Source organism: Diceros bicornis, chromosome 25 (assembly GCF_020826845.1).
Source record: "Diceros bicornis minor isolate mBicDic1 chromosome 25, mDicBic1.mat.cur, whole genome shotgun sequence".
Lineage (NCBI taxonomy): Eukaryota > Metazoa > Chordata > Mammalia > Perissodactyla > Rhinocerotidae > Diceros > Diceros bicornis.
The window spans coordinates 6,783,074-6,804,708 of record NC_080764.1 but is presented as its reverse complement, the minus strand read 5'-3'; the positions used below and the strand labels follow the sequence as shown (position 1 = coordinate 6,804,708).

The following is a 21,635-nucleotide window of genomic DNA, read 5'->3' as shown; positions in this document are numbered from 1 at the left end:
GGTGTCCCAGCTGCACTGGGTAGAGGCCACATCCCTCCATCTCCCTACACAGCTGTTGGGAGGCTGCACTGGGTCTGAAGCTTTGGAGGACTAGCTGAGTGTGTTCAGCCCTGTCCTACTTGGTTTGCTGGTTCCCACTCCTCCTGGCGAGCTGGGTGACCACGTTAAGAGGTGCATTACACTTGAGCCCTGCAGGCTGACCTCCAAGCGGGTCCTAAGGTGGTATCTTTGGCCAGAGGCCTCATTCAACCCAGATCTTCCAGGATATCACCATTTACGGTGAGCCTTGTAGGGGCAGACTGAGAGTTCTCATCTTTGATCCTGGAAATAAAGTCAGCACAGCCCAGGCTGGGGTGCCCCAGAACCAAGCTCCTTTTCTTCTTTATACCATCCTGTTACCAAGGGCTGCCCTGGCCCATCGAGAAACCCATAGTCCCTGCATTCCCACTAGAGAGCTTGAGCTCAGGGCCAATGCGTCTCTGGGGTCGGGGGAAGGAAGGGGTTACAATAAGCACTGGCGGGGCTATCATACGGGGCCCTACAGAAGATACAGCCGCTCTGGGGCTGTGTCCATCAGTGGTGTTATGCTAGGTGAGGGAACCCCCAAGTCTGGGTTTGACAGCCCCTGTTCCTCGTGCCTCTCCAGGCTCCCTCAGGGGCCCTGCCCTTCTCTCCACCCCGAGAGGCTGAGAGCCCTCCCCGGCCAACGTCCAGTAGACTGGACAGCCCCCCACAAAGCAATGGCAGGAGACGCGTGGGGGTGTCGGACCCCTTTGCCTCCATCTACCTACGTGTGCAGTCCTTCTGGTTTTGGGCAAGGTCAAAGCCGGGCCTGCAGTCACAGGCCACCCCACCTTTGGGCGTCTCCCGGCAGATGTGGGCACAGCCATGGTCTTTGTTCATGCAGTTCATACCCTCTGGGAAGAGAGACAGACAAGAGAGAGGTTGGGAACCGGGGAGAGACGGAGAGAGAAAATTTCAGGCTGAAAAGAGATGGCTAATGAAACATCACCCTCCAATGGTGTGTTCTTGGGCTGCTGTTGGCACAGGTACTGCACACATGCACGGGTGTGCACCTTCCGTCCAGATGGAGTTCCCCCAGGGAGAGCCCAAGGACACAGCGCCCAGGGCTAGAGCTGGGCTTCGCTCTGAGAGCCACGCTGTAAATGACCCTGCGGGACCCACGGAGGAAACGCTCCTGTCCTGTCAGATTATGGAGTCTGGTCTATGGAAACGCTTTTAGACCAGAGCTCTAGACAGTTTCCCCACTAAAGCAGGCCTGGGTGGCACTGAAAACGATTTTCAGTTCGCATAGGGATGCCCCGTGCCCTGTGAGGCAGGCAGAGACTTTCGTTGCTGGCTGGGCCCAGAGAGGAGTGCTGATGGGCCAGAGTGCTGGGTGGGTGGGCTGCAGCCCTGAGCTCACATGCCCTGGCCCGCCTCCAGTCGTCACAGCCGGGGCACTGTCAGTCCCACCTAACCACCTCTGTCACAGTGTTTCTGCACAAGCCAGAGGCTGCCACGCTGGTCCACTGGACCTCAAGGCAGCAGAGGCTCCTCGCCAGCCCCACGGCCAGGCCCTAAACTGCACACCACCTCCTGCCGCCAGGGAGGTCTCAGCATGTACACGGTCATTGCAGTGCTCCCCAGGACTCCCAGAATCCTCGTCCCCACACGCAGAGCCCTGCAGGACCTGGCGCTGGCCTCCAGCTCCACCCATGCACCCCAGCACAGGCGCCCCACGGCGCTCACGGAGCACACACGTCACTGTGTTCCTGGTCTTAGCCTGAGATTCCTGCTGGTTGGCAGGTGCTACTTTTTAAAGCAAAAGTGTTTGCAAACCTGCACCTTTTTCTCCGAGGCCTCATCTTAAAAGGGCAGTCAGCGACTGGCCTCACTGCTGGTTGGGAGACTTTAGAAAGAGGATATGGCCACAGGGTGCCAGGGCTGGGCCACCCCACTGCCTGCTACAGTGCCCCCACCCTCTAGCTGCAGCGAGGCTTTTTCATCTGGAGCCTCGCCCATGTTGGACCTGCCCGGCAGGCCCTTCCAGCTTGTCCTCCTGGCCAGGATCAGAAGCCCTGTCCCTCTCAAGGCCAGTCGGATGCCCTGTCTCCTCTCCTCCCAGGTTCCCAGAGTCTCCGTTGCGGCTCCCAACCCCGGGCAGTCACAACACTCTGTGCATGTTCTGGGGTCCTTCGTTCCCTGTGAAGGCAAGCACCCCCTTCAGAGACACCTGCTCAAGGGCCCATGGTGCACTGAGAGGCACCACGAGGACTTGAACCAGAGCCGTGGACTACAAACCCCTGCCCCCTCCCCCACCCAAGGCCTCGCTGAGTGCAGAGCTGAGCTGCCCATGGGTTTCAAGGGCAGGGACTATGGACCATTAGCCTGGAGTCCCTAGAGGCCTGGCCTCCACACCCCGCCCAGTCAGTGAGCACCAAGAATTATGCTGAAACACATCTGAGGGCGTGGTGTGATCGGGGAGAACAAGGGTCCCCTGGGTGGGCCACTCAGCCCCTCTCCTCAGTCAGCACAGTTTCCGGGACATCCCTCTCTCCCCCTGAAGGCTTGACCTCCCCTCTCTGACTGCCTGGAATGGCTGGGACCCCCTTCAGTTGACCCCAGCCGATGTTTATCTTCCTGGTGATTTGTGAGGAGTTTCCAGAATTTATGAGGTCAGGGGTCAAGTGAGAGGTTGTAGGTCACAAGTCCATCAAGAGGCTAAAGGCAGATGAAAGGAAGAGCTGCTGTCTGCCGGCATCGGCCCCGAGACCTGACTTCCATGTCCCACTGCGAGGAGCAGGCCTTGGACAGAGAGAAGGAACCCCACAGACGGGGACACACAGGCAGCCTCCTTCCCCAGGTCGCTCACTGGCCTCCTGTTCAAGGCGAGGACTAGCTCAATCTTGACCCCGTCCCCTTTAAGCATGGGCATGGGGCAACTGAGAACTGACATATTTAAAAACACAAACACCCTGGCAGCTTCAATAAAGAAAAAAAAAAGTCTGAAGTTAAAGAAAAACAAATGGAAATGAATGAAGACTGCACTTTCCTCAGCAGCCTGACCCTCGGTTTCACTTGGTTTTACTACTCTTATTCCTCCTTCACCTTGATTTTCTCACTTATTCCACCCAAATTGCTAGAGTGACGTGGCATACGACCAACTAACCGACAGCTGAAGCAGCGAAGAGCTCAATGCCATGGCTCCTCACAGGAAGCTGCAAGTTCTCATGGGAAGGCCAACTCTTTCCTCTCACTAAATTCCAAGACACTACGCACGCGTGACTGGCAGAGCGGCGTGGGAGAAAGACACGGCATGCTGAGAGATGTTCAACAAATGGCGCGGGTGGGGGGATGGCGTTGGAGGGAGGCTGATTTGCAGCATTTCCCAATTTCTGTGGTGTAAATGCTCCAACCATGGCTGATTTCAAGCGACCAGGGAGACGTCACTGAAGATGGAGCTGGAAGAATGTGTAATGTGTACAACTGGCTGCCGTGAGCCCGTACGAGCCAGCCCTGGCCTGGGCATAAGTCTGGCCTCCTTACTAGCTGCGTGTCTTGGAGAAAACTGCTTTACTTCATGAGCCTCATCTATAGAATGGGAATGATAATCTCTGCCTTCCGGACAGGAAAGTGCCAGATATGGTAGCTATTTAATAACTGAGACCAAATCTTTCTATGGGGGCACTGACTTCTGAAGGCCGGTGCCTTCTCTTGCAGATCTGGAGAAAGTGTGGTTCCTCACAGGGCCCTGGCTAGGCCGGGCAGCCCTGCTTTCAGTAGAGGGACTCCCTCGGGCCACTGACATATTGGATCTCTCAGCAGGTCTGAGAGACTCCTGCCCTGGCGAGGGTTTGGCCAGTGAGCAGCGGCCACCAAGCAGCCTCTCTGACCTCATCAATGGCTATTGTCAATGATGGGCTGAGTCCAGGGTCACCCCTCACTGCTCATATGGTTCTCGTGGCTCCCTGCTGCCCACAAACAGCCAAGGAGTTGGTGTTCCAGCTTCTTCCCAGCTTCATCTCCCACCACCTCCTACACGTAGTCCGTGGGCCCGCAATCCCACACTGCCCGCCGAGCATCCCCCTAGAAGTGCCCCTTGCTTCTCCTGTCTTCCATAAACAAAATCCTGGGCCTCTCCCAAACTCCACCACTTCCACAAAGCTTCCTGACTCTTGGGTTATACTCCCCGTGTCTCCCCCACGCCACCACCCCATGTTAATTTCCCAGGGCTGTTCCACGGCTGGTTCAGGAAATTGATGCTGATCAAGGAGATCTGTGCTTTCTTCCTAAGCTGGGAAGAGCCCAAGGCCTCCTATTAAAGCTCAGGCTTATATGTGCTGAAGAAAGGGAGATTGAATTTCCATTCCCAGCCAGAGAATCACAACTTACGAGAAGCCCTGCTAATCATCACCAACCATAAATTGTCACCGGGGAGCCGATGCAGCCCTGAACCTCGGACACTAGACAGAGTATTAAGCTTTAGAAATCAGTTTTCTCCCATATGATGGACTTGCCATCAGGTGATCTTTCTTTTTGAGAATCTAGACTTTAATAACGAGCCAAGTTGTCCTTGTTGTTTTGCTCGCAAAGGATAATTTGGGGGAGTAATCTAGTTGAATGGCACTAAGCAGTGAAGCCCTGGAGCTGGGAAGGCGGCCCCGAGCCCCCACCTGTGATCAGCCAGTCTCAAAGGTCTCTACTTTAGTCCCCTGAACAACCGTGGGAGAGGAAGGCGAGGCCTCCGTCTTCCCCCTCAAGACCTGAGCCGTGGGCATGTGATTTGTCCTCCTCGCTCAAGATCCACACGGGCTCCGAAGCACTTGGTTTCTGGCCCAGTTGCCCCCAGAGCGCCTCCTTCTCTCCGGCGGAGGGAAGGGGTGGCCGGGGTCATTGGCAGGTGGGCTGCAGAGCCTCTTTACATTCCTAACGATCACAGAGGAGCCCAAAGAGCCTCTGTATGTGCTCATGTGCTACAGCTATTAATATTTACAAACAGGGAAATTTATATTAATTAATTTAAAAATAGAAATTAAAACCTTATCACATGTCAACATTAATATATTTTTTATTAAAAACTACATTTTCCAAAACAAGGGGTGAGTCAGCTGAGAGGAGAGTCCTTGCAGAGGAAAATGGGGAGGTGGATACAGATTTTTGTCTATACTGTTTGAACCCCTGGGGGTGCAGGTGGGTCTGAAGCCACGACCCCCGACTCTCCAGGCACTCGTCACCTCTTGCCTCCACTAGGATGAGGGGGTGTCTCTGTCGGCTGCGCCTGCTGCAGACTGGATGCTGCAGGGGGCAGGGGACTGGTGGTGATGCTCCAGAGGGTCTGCCTTGCTCTGTATGGCTGAATGCCACTGTGTGCCTCCTCCAGGAAGCCTTCCTTGATAACCCAGCCCCAAGGGCCTCTGGATGCTCATGTTCCCCTTGCCCCCAGCACTGATGGGGTGGCTATGTTGCTCCTCTATGCTCTCTGTGTGACTCAGGCTGAGCTCTTAGCCTTCTCAGTGGCCTCACTGTCCAATACAGATTCCTGACTGGGAGGGGACACTTCGTGCCTCTGTAGTGGAGGGAGGGGAAGTGGAATGAAACCTTGGCCCTCCTCCCATGAAGGTCTGGAGCAGAGGTCTGGGGTCTCATACCTGAGCAGCCACTGTCCTGGGGGATAGGCTGATGTGGAATGGGCAGCTGGGAACAGCAGCCACCAACAGGGAGACTCACATGCTCACCCCTGTGTGGAAGGCCAGAGTGAGACTAGAGTTGCTCAGCCTGAGCGCTTCTGGAGGCACTGTCACCCTAAGATGGTTGGTCATTAGGGCATTGCCATCACATTTTAAAATGACCCTGGCAACCACTCCAAAGATGGCTACAACTGCCCAGGCTGCAGTTGTAGGGAGGGCTGGGGGAATGCAGTTTCCTCTGTGCTGATAATTCAGCTCCTCGCCAGCTGCAGACACGCGGACTGCAATACCTTCCCCCGCACCCGGGGCGGCACTGGCTTCTGCAGGCTTTGTGGCTGGCAGAACCACAGACGGTCAGGGCAGGACGAATCCTTGCAGTCCATCTTGTCCATCCATCTTACAGGCGGGGAAAAGGAGGCCCCCATCATACGGCAGGACTGGTACCCGGGCTGTGGGCTCCCAGCCGTGGCTCTCCTACCCTGGGAACACTGTGCTACACTTGTGGGACCCAGATGGCTGATTGTCAGCAAGCATCTCCTGAGGTGAACAGAACTAGGAACTCGGCACAGAGTTAGTGTAACAAATGGTGCCTTTACTATTGATGGTCCTCAGAACGAAAAGCCTATTAAAATTCAAGGCTAACTCCGATGCCACCTCCTCTGTGAAGCCCTAGGGGTAGCCCATCAATAAAGCACACAGTCCTGCCTCCTCTCTAACCTTCCCCCAGCTGTCACTGGAAGGCCATGAGTGTGAGGGCGGAGCCTCAGCTCACCTGCAGAACCATCGAGCTTGCACACGGCCTCGACTCGGACTGCATGCGCCACCCCTCTAGCCTTTCCAAACAGCGAGAGGTCCCCAAGCTGCTGTGTCTTACAACTGCCTGGGTCTCCGACCCTATCACCTGCAGCCACTGCTGGCCCTCCCGCCAGGCTGGAGGCACCAGAGAGGCCCAGGGCCATGGCAGCTGCTCTGCGAAAGGCAGCAGCCCTCAGCTGAGCAAGGTCGCTCTGGCGGCCTCTCAAGCAAGGGGAGAGGGAAAGGATCAGCCTATGAGACCAGCCTCAGGACAGTGCCGAGTGGAGCCTCCTCTACAAACTCACTTTCTCTGGGCTCAGCCTGAAAGGTGCCCCTCCTCTGGCCGACTGATGCCTTCATCCTTCCTGTGCAGCTCAAGCTCTGACCCTCAGACCAAGCCTCCTGGCTCTCTGTGCTCTTCCCTCCAGCTGACAAAGTGCTGCTGTGGTGGGGGGCGGGGGCTCTGTATGTCCTCCCGTGTGTGTCTCCCTGCGCTAGTCGCTTGAGGCAGGGAACGTGTCTTGTTCACTGCTGTGTCCCGGCGCCTGGAACTCTGGCCGCACACAGCAGATGCTCAGGACATCTTGCTGAGGGAGTGAATGTAAAGCCACCAGAGGGAGAGCCCAGCTCCCAGGCCCATAAGATGGCCCAGCCACCTGCTCACCACCACCTAGGCACCCTGAGGAAGACTGCCACTCACAAAGGGGGTGGGGGGGGGTCTGGAACCTTCCCTCATTATACCTGAGCCTCTGGTTGAACGCCGCCTTCTCTGTGTCTGTTTTCTCAGCTGGGAAATGGGGTCTCATGATCTTCACCTCCAAGGTTTGCTATATGCGATAACTATGTCATGTGTGTGACACAGAGTAGATTCCTAAGACAGCATTGTTATCAAAGCATTTCTCCTCTGCTCCTGCTTTATTCTGCCTTGTGTTAAATGCGGATAGCTGCTAAGCCTGTCTCCCCTGCCAACCACGGGTAACTTGAAGGGAGACCTGAGCTGTATTCTTTTCTGTATCATAAGTACCCAGCAGAGGGCCTGCCACAGGGTTGGGAATCAGCAAACAGGCTGAAAGAAAGAAAGAAAGAGAAGAACAAGAGTGAGGGAGAGAGGGACGGGTGGAAGAAGAAAGAGGGAGGGAGGAGGAAGAGAAGAGAGAAAGGAAGGCTCTCCTAGCTCAGGACAGATTAACCCCATGGGGGGCAAGGCGAGAGGGAGGGAGAATTTTGAAAGCACTGCTGTGGCATTCCCTGTTGTGTGTTCTATGAAACACAGAGCCTCAGGGATCCTGATGCAGGGACTTCACAACACACTTTAAAGGCTCTGAGAAGTCCTGCAGTCACTCTTGCGATAGTTCTCTGCCCCTCACTTAACACAAAGGAGAGCTTTGCTCCACCCCCTCTGGCAGGCTCCCGGTTATGAGCTTCAGGATGGCCTACTCCAACTCCTCACCTTACGGATGAGGTCATGGTGGCTCAGGGACTGGGGTGGTGCAGGTCCGGGCAAGTGACAGGGTACCTGCCCCACCACCTGGAGCTTGGCGTCGCTTCCTCTGTGCCTCAGAGCCTCAAGGGTAGAGGGGATGTCATGCCCTCTCTGCCCTCTCCCAGGAGGGCCGTCCTGAGGGCAGTGAGCTACTGCCAAGGGCCGCAGGGCCGAGGGAAGGTTTCAAGGTGGAAGGGTGAATCCTGGGGTATGTGGGGTGCTCAGTGTGCACTTCTGCTCCAGGATAACGGTCCTGGGCTCCACACTGGAAAGGACGTTAGGGTCTGCTCCTCCACCCCCTCTGCTGAGGCCCAGGAAGCACCCCTGGCCCCATCCCAGATCCTCTGAGGCAGCCAGGCCCACTCTGGTCAGCTCCGCTGGCAGACCATCTCCACTGCTGCAGGCCCACAGGCTCCTCCAGAGCAGGGCTGAGCCCAGGGCCGGGCACAGAGCAGGCTTCTGCGAGCTGGTGGAACTGAAGGGCCCTGCCTCCAACTCTGTCCTCCTGTGGCCTCCTGCCCTGTACCACATCTGCTCTTGGGGGCCATACAACAAGAGAGCTGCCCCCGGGCCAGGCGCTGCCTCTCCTTCAGCCCAGCTCCCTGTCTCCATACCGGGGAGCAACCACAGCTCAGAGTTCAGCAGAAAGCCCTGTTTATCTCCCCTCCTTGAGGGGAAGTGAGATATAATTTCAGAGTTGTTCCCAGAAATCCTGGTCTTTAGGGGCCCAGTGCCAGTGAGGCCAGGCTGCCTGCCAGGTTGAATCTAATTTGATCCAACCCATCCAAATCCAATTACAATCTACAAACTCTGACCGAGTGTCTCCTTGGTGCCCAGCATGGGGCGGGGAGCAATGAGGAGACAGACGCTTTGCTGCCACATTGCCAGGTCCAAATTTGGACTCTGCCACTTGTTGCGTGACCTTGGGCAATCGCTTCACCTCTCTCAGCCTTGGGTCCCACCTATGTAAAAGTGGGTAGTCGCAGGACCTGCCTCCCAGGTGCTCCCTCAACGTGCACTCCCTTCCTCAGGCCAGGGAGCTGCTACGGGTGCAGGCGAGGACTCGAAGGACCTCATCCTGGGCAGGGGAGCCACAGAAAGGCTGTAAATCAGGCAGTGACGCACTTATATGGATGCTGCGTGGAAGGCGGCCTGCAGGGGCAAGATTGCAGGCCAGAAGTGGGAGGCTGTTGCTATCACCCTGAAAGGGGGGAAGGAGCCTAGATTTGGGACACATTTAACAGCCCCTTTCTCTGAGTTTTCCAGAAGACATAATGTAGGCGCTTGGGCTCTGACTACCCTCTCATCTACTTTAACCTTCACCATAAGCCTGAGAAGTGGCTGTTGCCATGTCCATTTCACAATCGAGCACACGGAGGCTAGACCAGGGTGGGAGAGGGGAGACCTGCCAGGGCCACACTGTGCTCACGCACGGCCAGGCCCTGGGCCACACCTTCCTCTCCCAGGTGCCCAGCACTTCCTCCCGATGGGCCCCCTCCCCAGATTCTTGCCTTCTGTGACAGGCCCCAGCAGTCCTTCCCCCCCAGGGTCTATATTTCCCAAGGCCTTCTATCATTTTTGGATACTCCACTAGATCGTGCAGAGGTAAACGACGGCAGAATCTGCCTGCCCCAAACCAGTGTGCACATGGTGTCTTCAGCAAAGCAAAGTTCACCGATGCACCTAAAGCAGGGCAGCAGGAGGTGGGCTCAATCTGTTCGTACTCAGGAGCCGGGCCTTTCTTGTTGCCCCAGCCCAGGATAACAAAGCCGGAATGTGTGCCTCCCAAGGGTCGTTGCTATGGCGACTACATCAATAACATCATTTTCAAATCCATGTCTCTTAAATACATGGAAGGGAAGGCAAGCTGGGAACTGCAGAGCAGGGAGAAAAGAACAATTACCTTGCTCCGCCTCCCCGCACTGGGGAGGAAGGGCTTCCCTCCCCTTCCACCTCATCAATAGAAACTGCGGAGCCCAGAACAAGGCTGGAGCCCAGGTGGTGGTGGGACAAGGCTGCTGCCTTCCCCAACCTAGACTCCAGGCAGGGAAAGACAAACATGGGCTCCTGATGCTTGGACAGGGGCTGCAGAAACATCAGGAAGGTCCTGACTCAGGGGAAGGCACAGGAACAGTGGCAGGAGGGGCCTGTGGGAGAGGCGACGATGACAACAGCCATGCATATCTTCCTAGAACAGTTGTGTCAAGCTGTTCCACGTGCTTTAGATATGTTATCACACTAATTCTCCTCAGGAACCCAGCAGGGCTGTTATGGCTGGTATTTTCCCCACTAACAGATGAGAACACTGAGGCCTGCAGGGCCCTAGGTAACAGGGACTCTCTGCTGTCACCTGCACAGCCTTGTCCTTTCTCACCTTGGTGTCTTTGGGAATGTAGTTCCTTCTGCCAGGGACGCACTCCCTCCCTCCTGTGAATGGCAACTTCTGACTAGTTATTTGAGACTCTGTTTGGGTGTCACCTCTTCTAGGAAGCCCTCCTTGTTTCCACCCTCCCCCTAAGTCCCTAGGCTGCATTAGGGGCCTGGCCTGGGCCTCCACAGCCCCCTGCACTCCCCCCTCTCATAGCACCACCATACTAACTGTAACTGCTGGGTCTGCATTGTCTCTCCCACCAGACTGGGGGCTCCTCGAGGGGGCAGGGCCCACCCTTGAGTCACTTCTTTGCCCGCACCCCCATGCCCTGCACAGCGCCTAGCCCTGAGTGAAGGCCGAAGACATGTTCGCTGAACCCAACCATGCTGATGAGGGGCCTGGGCTCAGCTGCTCTGGGCTTTGGACTCTGCATCAGACCAGGGGCCAACACTCAGGCAACTGGAGTGCGTCTGGCTGCAGGCCCAGGCCTGGCTGCCACCTGCCCGCCCGTCTGGCTCCACCTCGATCCCCTAATTACACTCTAACAGCACCTGTGCCTGGATGGTGCTCCGAGGGCCTCTCATTATGAGCCTTGGGCTTTAGCAGACATACAGGGCTCTGCCTCCCATCCTGCACCCCCGAAATTACATCCTCCTGGGCAATTCCAGGCCTGGCCAGAGCACCAGCAGCCTGCTGCCCCAGATTAGACCCCCAGCTGACCATGAGCCCAGCCCACCCCTGGCTGTATCACTAGAGGCAGCCCCCCCTGGGAAATGGGAGTGATTAAGACTGTGGGCTTCCACTTACCCAGAGCGCCTCAGTGCCAGGCCCCATGCCAGGCTCTTAGCAAGCACCCCTAATGGAACATTTCCACGACTCTGAGTGCCGGGTAGCATTAGCAGGCCCACCTGACAGGTGACGATGCTGAGGCTCAGAGAGTGGTCTCCCGACTTCTAAGGAGGAGCAGGGACCCAAACTCCAAGTGGCCACTCCAACAGCAGGCCCAAAGGGGTCCCAGCCCCTTGGCCAAATGCTCACCTCACACCCCACCAGCCCCGGTGCCCACTCAGTGGCCTCGGTGGCCCTCAAGGGGACTCTGCTCCACTCCCTGTCCTTGCCAGTGTCTTACAGCCCTGTCAGCCTGAACTTCTCCTCACTGTCCCCCACCCCCAACTCCTAGGCCCTCTACCCACCCCCACCCCATCCTTTCCGCTCAGCGGCCCCCTGCCAGGGCCCAGGAGGACTGGCCCTGCTGAGTGTGACCTTCACCATCTCTCAGCACTCGCCGCCCAGCTGGTCCAGCCACCAAAGTCTGAACCTCGTGTGATTTGACTCCCAGTGCCTTCCATATTCATCTGCTCACCTGCCTACTTGCTGATTCTTTCCACGAATATTTAGGTAGGTCTCCCATACAGTGGGCCTTTCCACAGGACTAGCCGCTCCTCGCTGTGCCTTTGATCCTGCTCTGCTCTCACAGTGGCCAGACCACGGTCCAGCCCTGTGGGGCGGCTGGTCAACAGCACACTGGTTATGGACATGGGGCAGGGCTCTGAGAGAAGCCATCCTGCTTTGAGTTGACATGCAAGCCAACAGCCAGAATGGACTGGTTTTCTGGAAAGCTAGAATTGGAAAGGACCTTGGAGAGCATCTAGATGAGCCTCTCCTTTTCCACTGAGGAGGCTGAAGCCCACAGGACAGTGACCACCCTGACTCATGTGGAGTCAGCACAGGTCACACATAACCTTCTGACTCCCAATGCCCTGGCTCTCAAGCTCAGCATTCTTCCTGTCACATCAGGAGATGGTACATGAGGCACTGCTGCCCTCATTCGGGGGCTGTCAACTGGCATTGAAGCTCACCCATTCATTCACTCACTCATTCTATAAAGCTTTGCTAAGCACCACCTGTGCAGGCCCTGCGCTGAGGCTGCGAGCAGAGCCACCCGGGGCGCCCACCCCCTCACAGGTGGATTTTCAGCTGAGACCAAGTCCATTGCCACGGCTGCTCACTGGGTAGGCAGGCATGGTGTAGACAGACAGACGGATGGATGGATGAGAGCTGAGGCTGGCTGGCTCCTGGCCTCCCAGGTAAGAGCAGAGGGGCTGGGCTGGGCATGCCTTCTCAGAAAGCAGGGATGGACACCAGCCTCCTTCAGCCTCTTACCCCCGGTGCCTTGACCAGTCCTGGCCCTGAGAGCCCTGGAAAGCTGCCTCCTTGAGATGGGAGGGAGCCTGTCTGACAGCTGTGAGGACCATGCAGTGGTCTGTGCAGACACACGTGGATAAACGTTTGCAGAGCTGCCGAGTGCCGCAGGAGGGTCAGCATCACTGAGTGGGGCGGACCTGGTTTCACCAGCTCTGCTTCGCACCCCCAATCCTGCCAGTTCTAAGGTGCGGCCTCAGGACTTGCTCAGTTTCCTCCTCTGTGAAGTGGGAGACTAAAACCCTCTTTTGCAAGTTCATTAAAGGGCAGTGAAGAGGTGATGGCTCCAGCTCAGGCTCAAGACTCAGGTGGTGCTCAGCACAGGCTGGCCTGCGACACCCCCACCGCCCTCACTGGCTGACTCTCCAGTACCCGTCCCTTCAGAGCCGCTCCTCGCCTGGCCCTGCCTCCTCCGCCCCTCCCAGGGCTAACCCTCCTTCCTCTCCCTGCCTCCTGAAGTTCCCCAGCTGATCACTAGGCGTCACCACGAGCACGTCAAGCATCCCCGAGGCTCCAGCTGCCAGGACCAGAGGACTGGGGAGTCCTGAGCGTCAACTCCGCTCAGGCCTGGGAGGCTGGAGCGGACCTTCCCTCCCCAGGGCTGCCATATTTAGCAAATAAAACACAGGATGCCCAGTTAAATGTGGATTTCAGACAAACAACAAGTATTTCCTGAGTATAAGTATGTCCCAAAAGTTGCACGGGTCATACTTATATTTAAAGAAGATTCATTGTTTATCTGAAATCCAAATTTAAACGAGTTTCCTGTATTTTATCTGGCAACCCTATCCCTCCCTCCACAGGGACCCTAAAGGAAGCCACAGCGGGAGAGACAACTCACACAGGCTCTGGGCCACGGCCTGGCCGTGACCAGGGAACAAGTCTGTTTCTCCCTCCTGACAGGTGACTGGACAGAAGGAGCCCAGGGGCAGGAGGGGCTGACGTGGCCACCCTGTGAGTGTTCGCATAGCAGCCCTTGGGGACCCTGGAGGAGAAGCCAACAAGAACTGAGGACACAAGCAGCTCCCCACCACCACACCGGTGCCTCTCCCCTCCGTCCACCAGGCACCGTGGGAAAGAGCAGGGGCTCCCCAGCAGCAAACCCCTGGGCTCGGACCCGGCCTCAGCCCAAACCAGCTGTGCTGCTGCCCTCCCCGCCCCTCCATTCTCTCCTTTGCACAATGGGGTGGCAGCTGTTACTATCCAGGGTCCTTTGATGATTAAAGGGTACCAAGGGCTTGGTACACAGTAGGAACTCAATAAATGCTGAGTACCTTTCCCTTTCCCAAGAGGTCGTGTCAGGGGCAGGTACAACCACCTTTGGGAACTTACGCCGATCCCTACTGTTTATTGTAACTCGAACAGGTTGCTGAGTTGTCACTTCACTCGGTAAACAAATGGGAGGGCACACACTGGGTCAGCCACTGTGACGGGCCCTGGGGAACATGGGGTCAGGGTTCAGGGCAGCAGGGAATAAAGGTATTCCAGAAGAGGAATCGGCTCACACAGAGGCACGGAGGCAGGAGCCAGAGGTTTCGGAACTTCTGACAAGCTTGGGCTATCCTGCCGGAGAGGCCACAGCCGCCCTGCAGCTGAATGCAGCCGCGGGAGCAGCCCAGGCGTGACCAGCAGCAGTGGCACCAGCCAAACCACAGTGCCCCGGGCCGGCCTCCCGGTGCTGCGCATGCTGCTTGGCACAGGGATGGATTTCTCCACACACAATCCAGGCATTCTCTCCCTCAGGGGAGGAAGCCAACCCCCTTTCACATCCACTCGGCGCGTCTCCTCTGTCCCCGGCCTCGCGTTAGATCCATGCCCTTCTCAGGAGCTTGCACACCCAGCCCTAAGAGAGAGCTGAGCCACCAGGAACAACGTGGTGCACGGTGGCGAGGAAGATGCGCCTGCCTAAGAGTCAGAGAAGGCTTCACAGATGAAGGGAAAGTGAGCTGGGTTTTGAAGGATGATGAAGAGTTCTCCAGGAAGTGAGGGGAATGGGGAATGGCATTCGAGGCGGGGAAAACAGCACACGCCAAGGCCCATAATGGGTAAAGGGCACATGTCACAGGGCTCCTCGGTCACAGGGAGAACAGAAGGCAGGTGGGGAGGGACTGGGGAAGAGCTGCACTGCGGAAGGCCTTGGAAGGCAGTGAAGGCAGAGGTTCTGGTGCGGGAGAGACAAGAGTTTGCTGTGGTTGCTTCATGACGTGCACAGACAGCACGGAGAGGAGCCCGGGGAAGGTCCCGAGTGGGGAAGGACAGGCGAGAGCACTGGGTAGAACAGTGGTTCTGGCTGCCGTGAGAAGGCCGGACGGGACAGGGAGACCTGGGAGGCAGCTGCTGCACTAACTCAGTGAAAGGGTGGCAGCCCGGCCCCAGGAGGAGGGTGGAGAGGCAGGGCCCTGGTGCCACAAGGGGCTCAGGCTGCACTGCAACCCCTGCTCCTGCCTCCTCCATCCGTTTGTTCATTCAGTATCTTTGGTCCTAGGAGTCGGTCAGACCTGGGTTCAAATCTTGACTGTGCTACTTACTCACTATGGACACATCTCTTTGCTTCTCAGCCTCCATTTTCTCACTTGCAAAGTGGGGACAACAGCAGCTACATGACAGATTGTTCTCAGGATCCTTACCCGTGTCAACATCTGGGCACAGTGCTTGGCACATGCTGATGCCCAGCGACAGCTGAGAGTTTTACTGATTCCAAGACCAGGCCCTCCACTAGGGGACATGGAGTGTATATATTATCTCATTCTAATCCTCACGGACAATCCTATAATGAAGGATACTAGCGTCTGCCCCATTTTACAGGTAAGAAACCCCAGGACTTGTGGCCGAGAAGGGAGCCAGCTACCTCTTGGTCTGGTGCTCACCGTCTGCCCTGCAGTGTCTACTCTGGGAGGCCCGAGGGTTCTGTGGCATGGGGGAAATCCGTGCAGTAAGGACCAGGGGTCCCGGGTAGGGCTGCTGGGCTGGCTGGAGGCCAGGCCAGGAGAAGGGCGTGAAGCTGGGCTCACCAGCCAAAGGAGTTGTTTATGGGGTGAGAGGCTCATAAAAAATAATGGGCTGGATTTATTGTCCCCGCCTCAGGGCCGTTCCGGACTGCACAGGGCCGGGATAGGACTTCTCCAGCAGCACCATAAATCTTCCCGCTAGATGCCAGAGCTATGTATTCTCCTGCCCACCGGGTGTGCAGCAAGCGGGCAGTGCCGGGAGGAGAACCTGCACACCACGAGTCCCGCCCCTGCGCTCTAGCCTGGTTGCTCTGCCCCAGGGAGCAGCCGAAAGAACACAGAGGGCAGCCCTGAGGGTGGGGCGGGATGCTCCAGTGTGGCCACACCATCTCGCCTCATTTAAAACAGAAAGTTCCCAGCCACACACACCCAAAGGGCCCCAACACCCAGCCAATGACGGAAAGCCCTGGAGTAGGGCAGCGGATGTCCCTGGCCCTGCAAGAGCCATGCTGGGGCCCCTCAGGTCACGTCCGGGCCCAGATCCCATGATGTGGGAATCAAGGCCCAGAAGCCATCGGGAGGCTGCCAGCCAGGCACACTGATAGGATCCTAAGCCTTCTGTGGCTGCTCGGGGGGATTGTGGCTCTCTGTCCACAGGCTTGGTTATCTGAGTCTGGAGGAGGGGTGGAACTGGCTTTGGCATCAGAAATCCACCTCCCAGTGCTGAGTACTGCCTCCCGGTGTGGCCCGGCTCGGTGGGCTTTCCCTTCTGCGATGGGGACGGCAGTGCTCACCCGCGGTACTTCCAGGGTAGTCGAGAGCGTCAAAGTGATCCTGAATGGGGACAGGCCTAGTGAGGACACCTGCTGGCTAAGTTGAGGGTGAGGAGGACGGTGTCCAGTCTGCTTGCAGGCCAAGGGCAAGTGAGAGCAGGAGCAGCAGGATGGAAGACAAAGTCCAGAGGAGGTCAAGGACCCGCCTGAGGGAGCGTGGGGGAAGGGCCCAGGACAAGGGCTGGCATGGGGCAGAGAGGGCAGCTGCCTTGGAGACTGCTCCTGCGGTGACAACCTCTGGCCCTCTGCCCTGACCCAACCCCAGGGATCTGCACCTGAAACCTCCTCAGTGACCTTCGCCAAAGAGCCCCCCAGCCAGCCCCGAGGTGGTGTGGCTCGGAGCAGGGGGCTCAGGTTCCAAGGGCAAGGCGTGCTTGGCCCCCTTCAAGGCTTCTTGCGTAGCTCACTGGAATGCATGTGACCTGCAGGGCCTCTATTCCACCCACTCAGGAGTCTGGGTGCTGGCTGGAAGGAACGCTGTACTTTGAAGTCCACCACTCAGCAAGCACGCAATCTTCTTTGCTGAGTGAGTGAGGGAGCGAGTGAGCTAGCGAGCACTCTCCCACCTCCCGTAGCCCCAGGACCCCTGTGCTGGAGCCCTCCACACACTGTCCAGTCAGCGCCTGTCTGCCTGACTTCCTGCCTCCCTCCCCTGCAGTCTGTGGGTTCTGGGAGGACCTGCCCTGGCACAAAGGTGGGCTTCTGAGCACTGCCCACTGAGTGGGATGGAGGAGCCCAGCCTCATCACATGGTCACTGAGTGCAGTACCGATGGCAGAGCGCTGCTGCGCCCAAGCCCCCAGAACATGTGCAGGGAGACCAGAAACTCCACTCTAGTGTCCCAAGCCCCTGACCCCTGATGAAACCCCAGACTTCTGAGTCTTCCTCATACCAGTCAATTCCTGGTGATTTACTCAGGCCCCAGGCAGGATTCAGGCCTGGACCAGCTGACCAGGCGAAAGAGTGTGGGCACCTGCACTTTTCACAAGCTGTTCCTGGACACCTGTGAGTCAGGACACTGAGCGAGGGTGCTGAGCAAGGCCCATATTTTCAGCCTCATGAAAAGTAGAGATTGACTGGTCCTGCTTTGAGCTTCTAGGCTCCCCTCCAGGGTTCTTTATTCTAAAAAGAACAAGGCCCCGCCTTGTCCAGAGCCAACCGCCACCGAAACATTCCACACACATGTGATGCAGATAACAGGCCCCTCTGAAGTGTAAACCTGAGGCAGACAGGGCTCTGCAGAAAGTCCTCCCTGCCCTGCCTCTCACCTTCCCCCTAGCCATCCTCCTGTCACCTTCCCCCAGCCATCCTCCTGTCACCTTCCCTTCATCTTCCTGTCACCTTCCCCCAGCCATCCTGTCATCTTCTTCTCAGCCATTCTCCTGTCACCTTCCCCTCAGCCATCCCCTGTCACCTTCCTGTCACCTTCCCATCAGCCATCCTCCTGTCACCTTCCTGTCACCTTCCCATCAGCCATCCTCCTGTCACCTTCCTGTCACCTTCCCATCAGCCATCCCCTGTTACCTTCCTGTCACCTTCCCATCAGCCATCCTCCTGTCACCTTCCCCTCAGCCATCCTCCTGTCACCTTCCTGTCACCTTCCCCTCAGCCATCCCCTGTCACCTTCCTGTCACCTTCCCCTCAGCCATCCCCTGTCACCTTCCTGTCACCTTCCCATCAGCCATCCTCCTGTCACCTTCCCCCAGCCATCCTCCTGTCACCTTCCCCTCATCTTCCTGTCACCTTCCCCTCAGCCATCCTCCTGTCATCTTCCTCTCAGCCATTCTCCTGTCACCTTCCCCTCAGCCATCCCCTGTCACCTTCTTGTCACCTGCCCATCAGCCATCCTCCTGACACCTTCTTGTCACCTTCCCCTCAGCCATCCCCTGTCACCTTCCTGTCACCTTCCCATCAGCCATCCTCCTGTCACCTTCCCCCAGCCATCCTCCTGTCACCTTCCCCTCATCTTCCTGTCACCTTCCCCTCAGCCATGCTCCTGTCATCTTCCTCTGAGCCATTCTCCTGTCACCTTCCCCTCAGCAATCCTCCTGTCACCTTCCCTTCATCCTCTTGTCACCTTTTCCCTCAGCCATCCTCCTGTCACCTTCCCCTCAGCCATCCCCTGTCACCTTCCTGTCACCTTCCCATCAGCCATCCTCCTGTCACCTTCCCCCAGCCATCCTCCTGTCACCTTCCCCTCATCTTCCTGTCACCTTCCCCTCAGCCATGCTCCTGTCATCTTCCTCTGAGCCATTTCCTGTCACCTTCCCCTCAGCAATCCTCCTGTCACCTTCCCTTCATCCTCTTGTCACCTTTTCCCTCAGCCATCCTCCTGTCACCTTCCCCTCATCTTCCTGTCACCCTCCCCATCACCCATCCTCCTGTCACCTTCCCCTCAGCCACCTTCTGTCACCTTTCCCCTCAGCCATCCTCTTGACACCTTCCCATCAGCCATCCTCCTGTCACCTTCTCCTCAGCCATCTCTGGTCACCTTCCCCTCATCCTCCTGTCATCTCCCCCTCAGCCATTTCCTGTCACCTTTTCCTTCAGCCATCCTCCTGTCACCTTCTCAGCGAGCATCCTGTCATCTTCCCCTCAGCCATTTCCTGTCACCTTCTCCTCAGCCATCCTCCCTCCTCAGCCATCCTTCTCTCCACCTACTCTGCCCCCTTGTGAGTTCCAGACCCTGATGGCCATCAGTGCCACCTCCCAGCAAATTGCTTCATCACCCTGTCCAAGCCAAGGTAGGTGGAGATCTTCCAAAAATGTGGATCATACCCCCACCCTCAGGACTGATAGGGTGCCCTGTCACTTTCACAGCAAGGTCCAAACTCCTGCTAACCACAGTTTCCTGACCCCCTCACTTCCACCAGCTTTGGGTCTGGCTTCAGGCTCCAGGACCTACTCTCTCCAACAGACAATGGCTGTTGGGACATTGACTCCTCTGGGCAACCAGAACAAAGCTGAAACCTTAGATGTCAGAGAACCACTGGCCAGAGGTGAGAGGCCAGGCTGGCCTGAATTAAGGGCTCAGGCAGTGAAGAGCAGCTGGATGACCTACAGGGTAAAAAGAAGAAAAGAGAGCTGGGGCGGGAGTGGCAGAGGGCCCAGGGTCTAGGCTAGCTTGGAAACAAAATCAAAAGCAACCACATAAGAAAAGTATCAGGCATAGGGGAGGGGAGAGTGGATAGAAATGACCTGATGTCAGGGCAAACACTGGCACCCAACCCGCCCGGCTCTGCGGCCCTGGGGCAGCCACGGAATCGCCCCCTCAGTCAGACGGCGCTGGAAGGTGGTGGTGTCTGAGGACCCCCCCTATTCCAGACACCATCCCAGAACTCAGGCCCAGAAAGGGCTCCGTGTTTGTGTCACTGCACCTGTGTCTAGAGTTTCTGCCTCTCTGTCTTCAGAGATCGACTTCAAGTTGTTTTTCAAGGTCTGCTGCCTCCAATCCATTACTTTCAACCAAGGTCTGAACACAGATGACCCTGCCAGCCTCTTGCCCTCTCCTTCCCACCACAAGCCCTGACGCCACCCAACCTTCTCCCCAATCCCCCAAAAGCCCCAGGCCATGCTGGCCCCTCTGCCCACTGATCGCCCATCGACTCTCCTCTCAGCGGCCACTTCAGAGGCACCTGCTCTCGGGGGCTGCTTCGACCCCTCTCCACTCAGCCAGGCTCCTAGCCCCCGGGCACAGGTAAGTTCCCTCTGACCTGAACAGGCCACTGGCCGAGCCCCTCAGCACTGCTGCTCAGGGGCCACGCTGACCACCTAGCATGCCACACCATGCCAGGCCACGCCCAGGGCGCAGATTTGGGCATCACAACCCCAATCCCGGCTGACCAGCACATGGGCGAGGAAGTCTTCCCTCTCTCTAGGGCTCAGTTTCCATGCCTGACCAGAGAAGGGGTGAACCACAGGATAGCTGTGGTTCCTTTAAACGCTGAGAGGCAGCCACAGGAGGTGGTCATGATTTGAACCCAGACCAAATGGGCCCCGCCCCAGCACTACCCCCACGAGCCATGTGACCCTGGGCACATTATTTGCCTCTGTTATTTGCCATCTGCATACGGGAGTAACTAGTACCTACCTCGTAGGGGTCAAGGGATTTAATGCGGTCATGTCAGGGTGACCATATGTCTCAGTTTGCCTGGGATGGTCCCAGTTTATACCTGCTGCCCTGGCACAGTCAGCGGCGCCTCCTTTCACTCTCAAAAATGTACTGGTTTGGACATTAACTTATACAGTCCCCCTAGTTAAGACAGGTAAAGTGCTCATAATGTGCCCAGCAGAGTATTTAGTGATTCCATCATTATTAATTCTTGACTACAGAGGTGGTTCCGTGATTCTACATGTAATAAAAAGGCACAGAACCATACACATACACCACACCAATGTCAGTTTCCTGTGTGGCTACTGTTCTCCAGTGATGTAAGGTGTTACTGCTGGGGGAGACTGGGTGAAGGGTACACAGGACCTGTCTTTACTATTTTTGCATTTTCTTATAAATCTATAAATCTTTCAAAATAAAAGTTTTAAAAATCCTATTGTTTTGTCTCGAGTTACACTTGAGTATTTACCCTTACAAACTTACAGATAAAATGAAGAGATCCTAAAAATACTTCATGCAGGGTTCATGCAATAAACAAAATAATTAATTCTAATTTACCCAGAGGTCATCTTTGCACAACCCAATCAAGCAGAGTGTACCTATGAACTCGGAAATAAGTGAAAACAGCTCCCAGAAGGGAAACAGCTGTTGCAAAGCCCAAGCACTGTCCCACCCGGCCAGGAGGCCTCAGTCCCAACCTGCGTGTGCATGTGGAACCCTGGGTGGGAGATGGTGGTACAGAACAGCTGACAGCAGCAAGAGCAAAAGAGAGGAGTCACTTTTGGCCCAGAGGTCTAGGGACATTCAGAACGGGACAAACATTACCAAGCATTCTCTAGCCCTAAGAGGAGTGGCTGTCTTGGTAACTAAGTTTGTACCAAAAATTAGGAATCGTAGGGAAGAGGCCACGCCGACGCAGGCTGTTCCCCTGAAGAGAGAAGGGAAGCGGGTGAGATATTTCAGAAAATTCCCACCACCAAGTGTCTTTTAACCTCCTGGTGCTTAAAGAGGCACACTGGTATCTGGAACGCTCACACTGGGGAATTGCAGGTGGTGCCAGCCGAGGAGGCATCTCTGCTGTCCCTTGGGGCCTCTCCCAGGTCTCACCCCACCTGGGCCGGCTACACGGGGGGTTCAAGCCTTGTCTGAACCCTCCACGTAGTCTGCCCAGGCCCCAGGGCCAGACCACCAGAGCACGGGTCT

General features: G+C 56.7%; 1 protein-coding gene across 2 annotated transcripts in view; it reads right to left on the bottom strand.

The window, feature by feature from the left end:
- Positions 1-21,635, bottom strand: part of SCUBE1 (signal peptide, CUB domain and EGF like domain containing 1) — a 140,834-nt gene that overhangs the window by 64,949 nt on the left and 54,250 nt on the right. For both annotated transcript variants that reach the window (XM_058568188.1, XM_058568189.1), the window contains exon 5: positions 792-917. In XM_058568188.1, the coding sequence (XP_058424171.1) occupies positions 792-917 (126 nt within the window). The remainder of the gene's footprint in view (positions 1-791; positions 918-21,635) is intronic.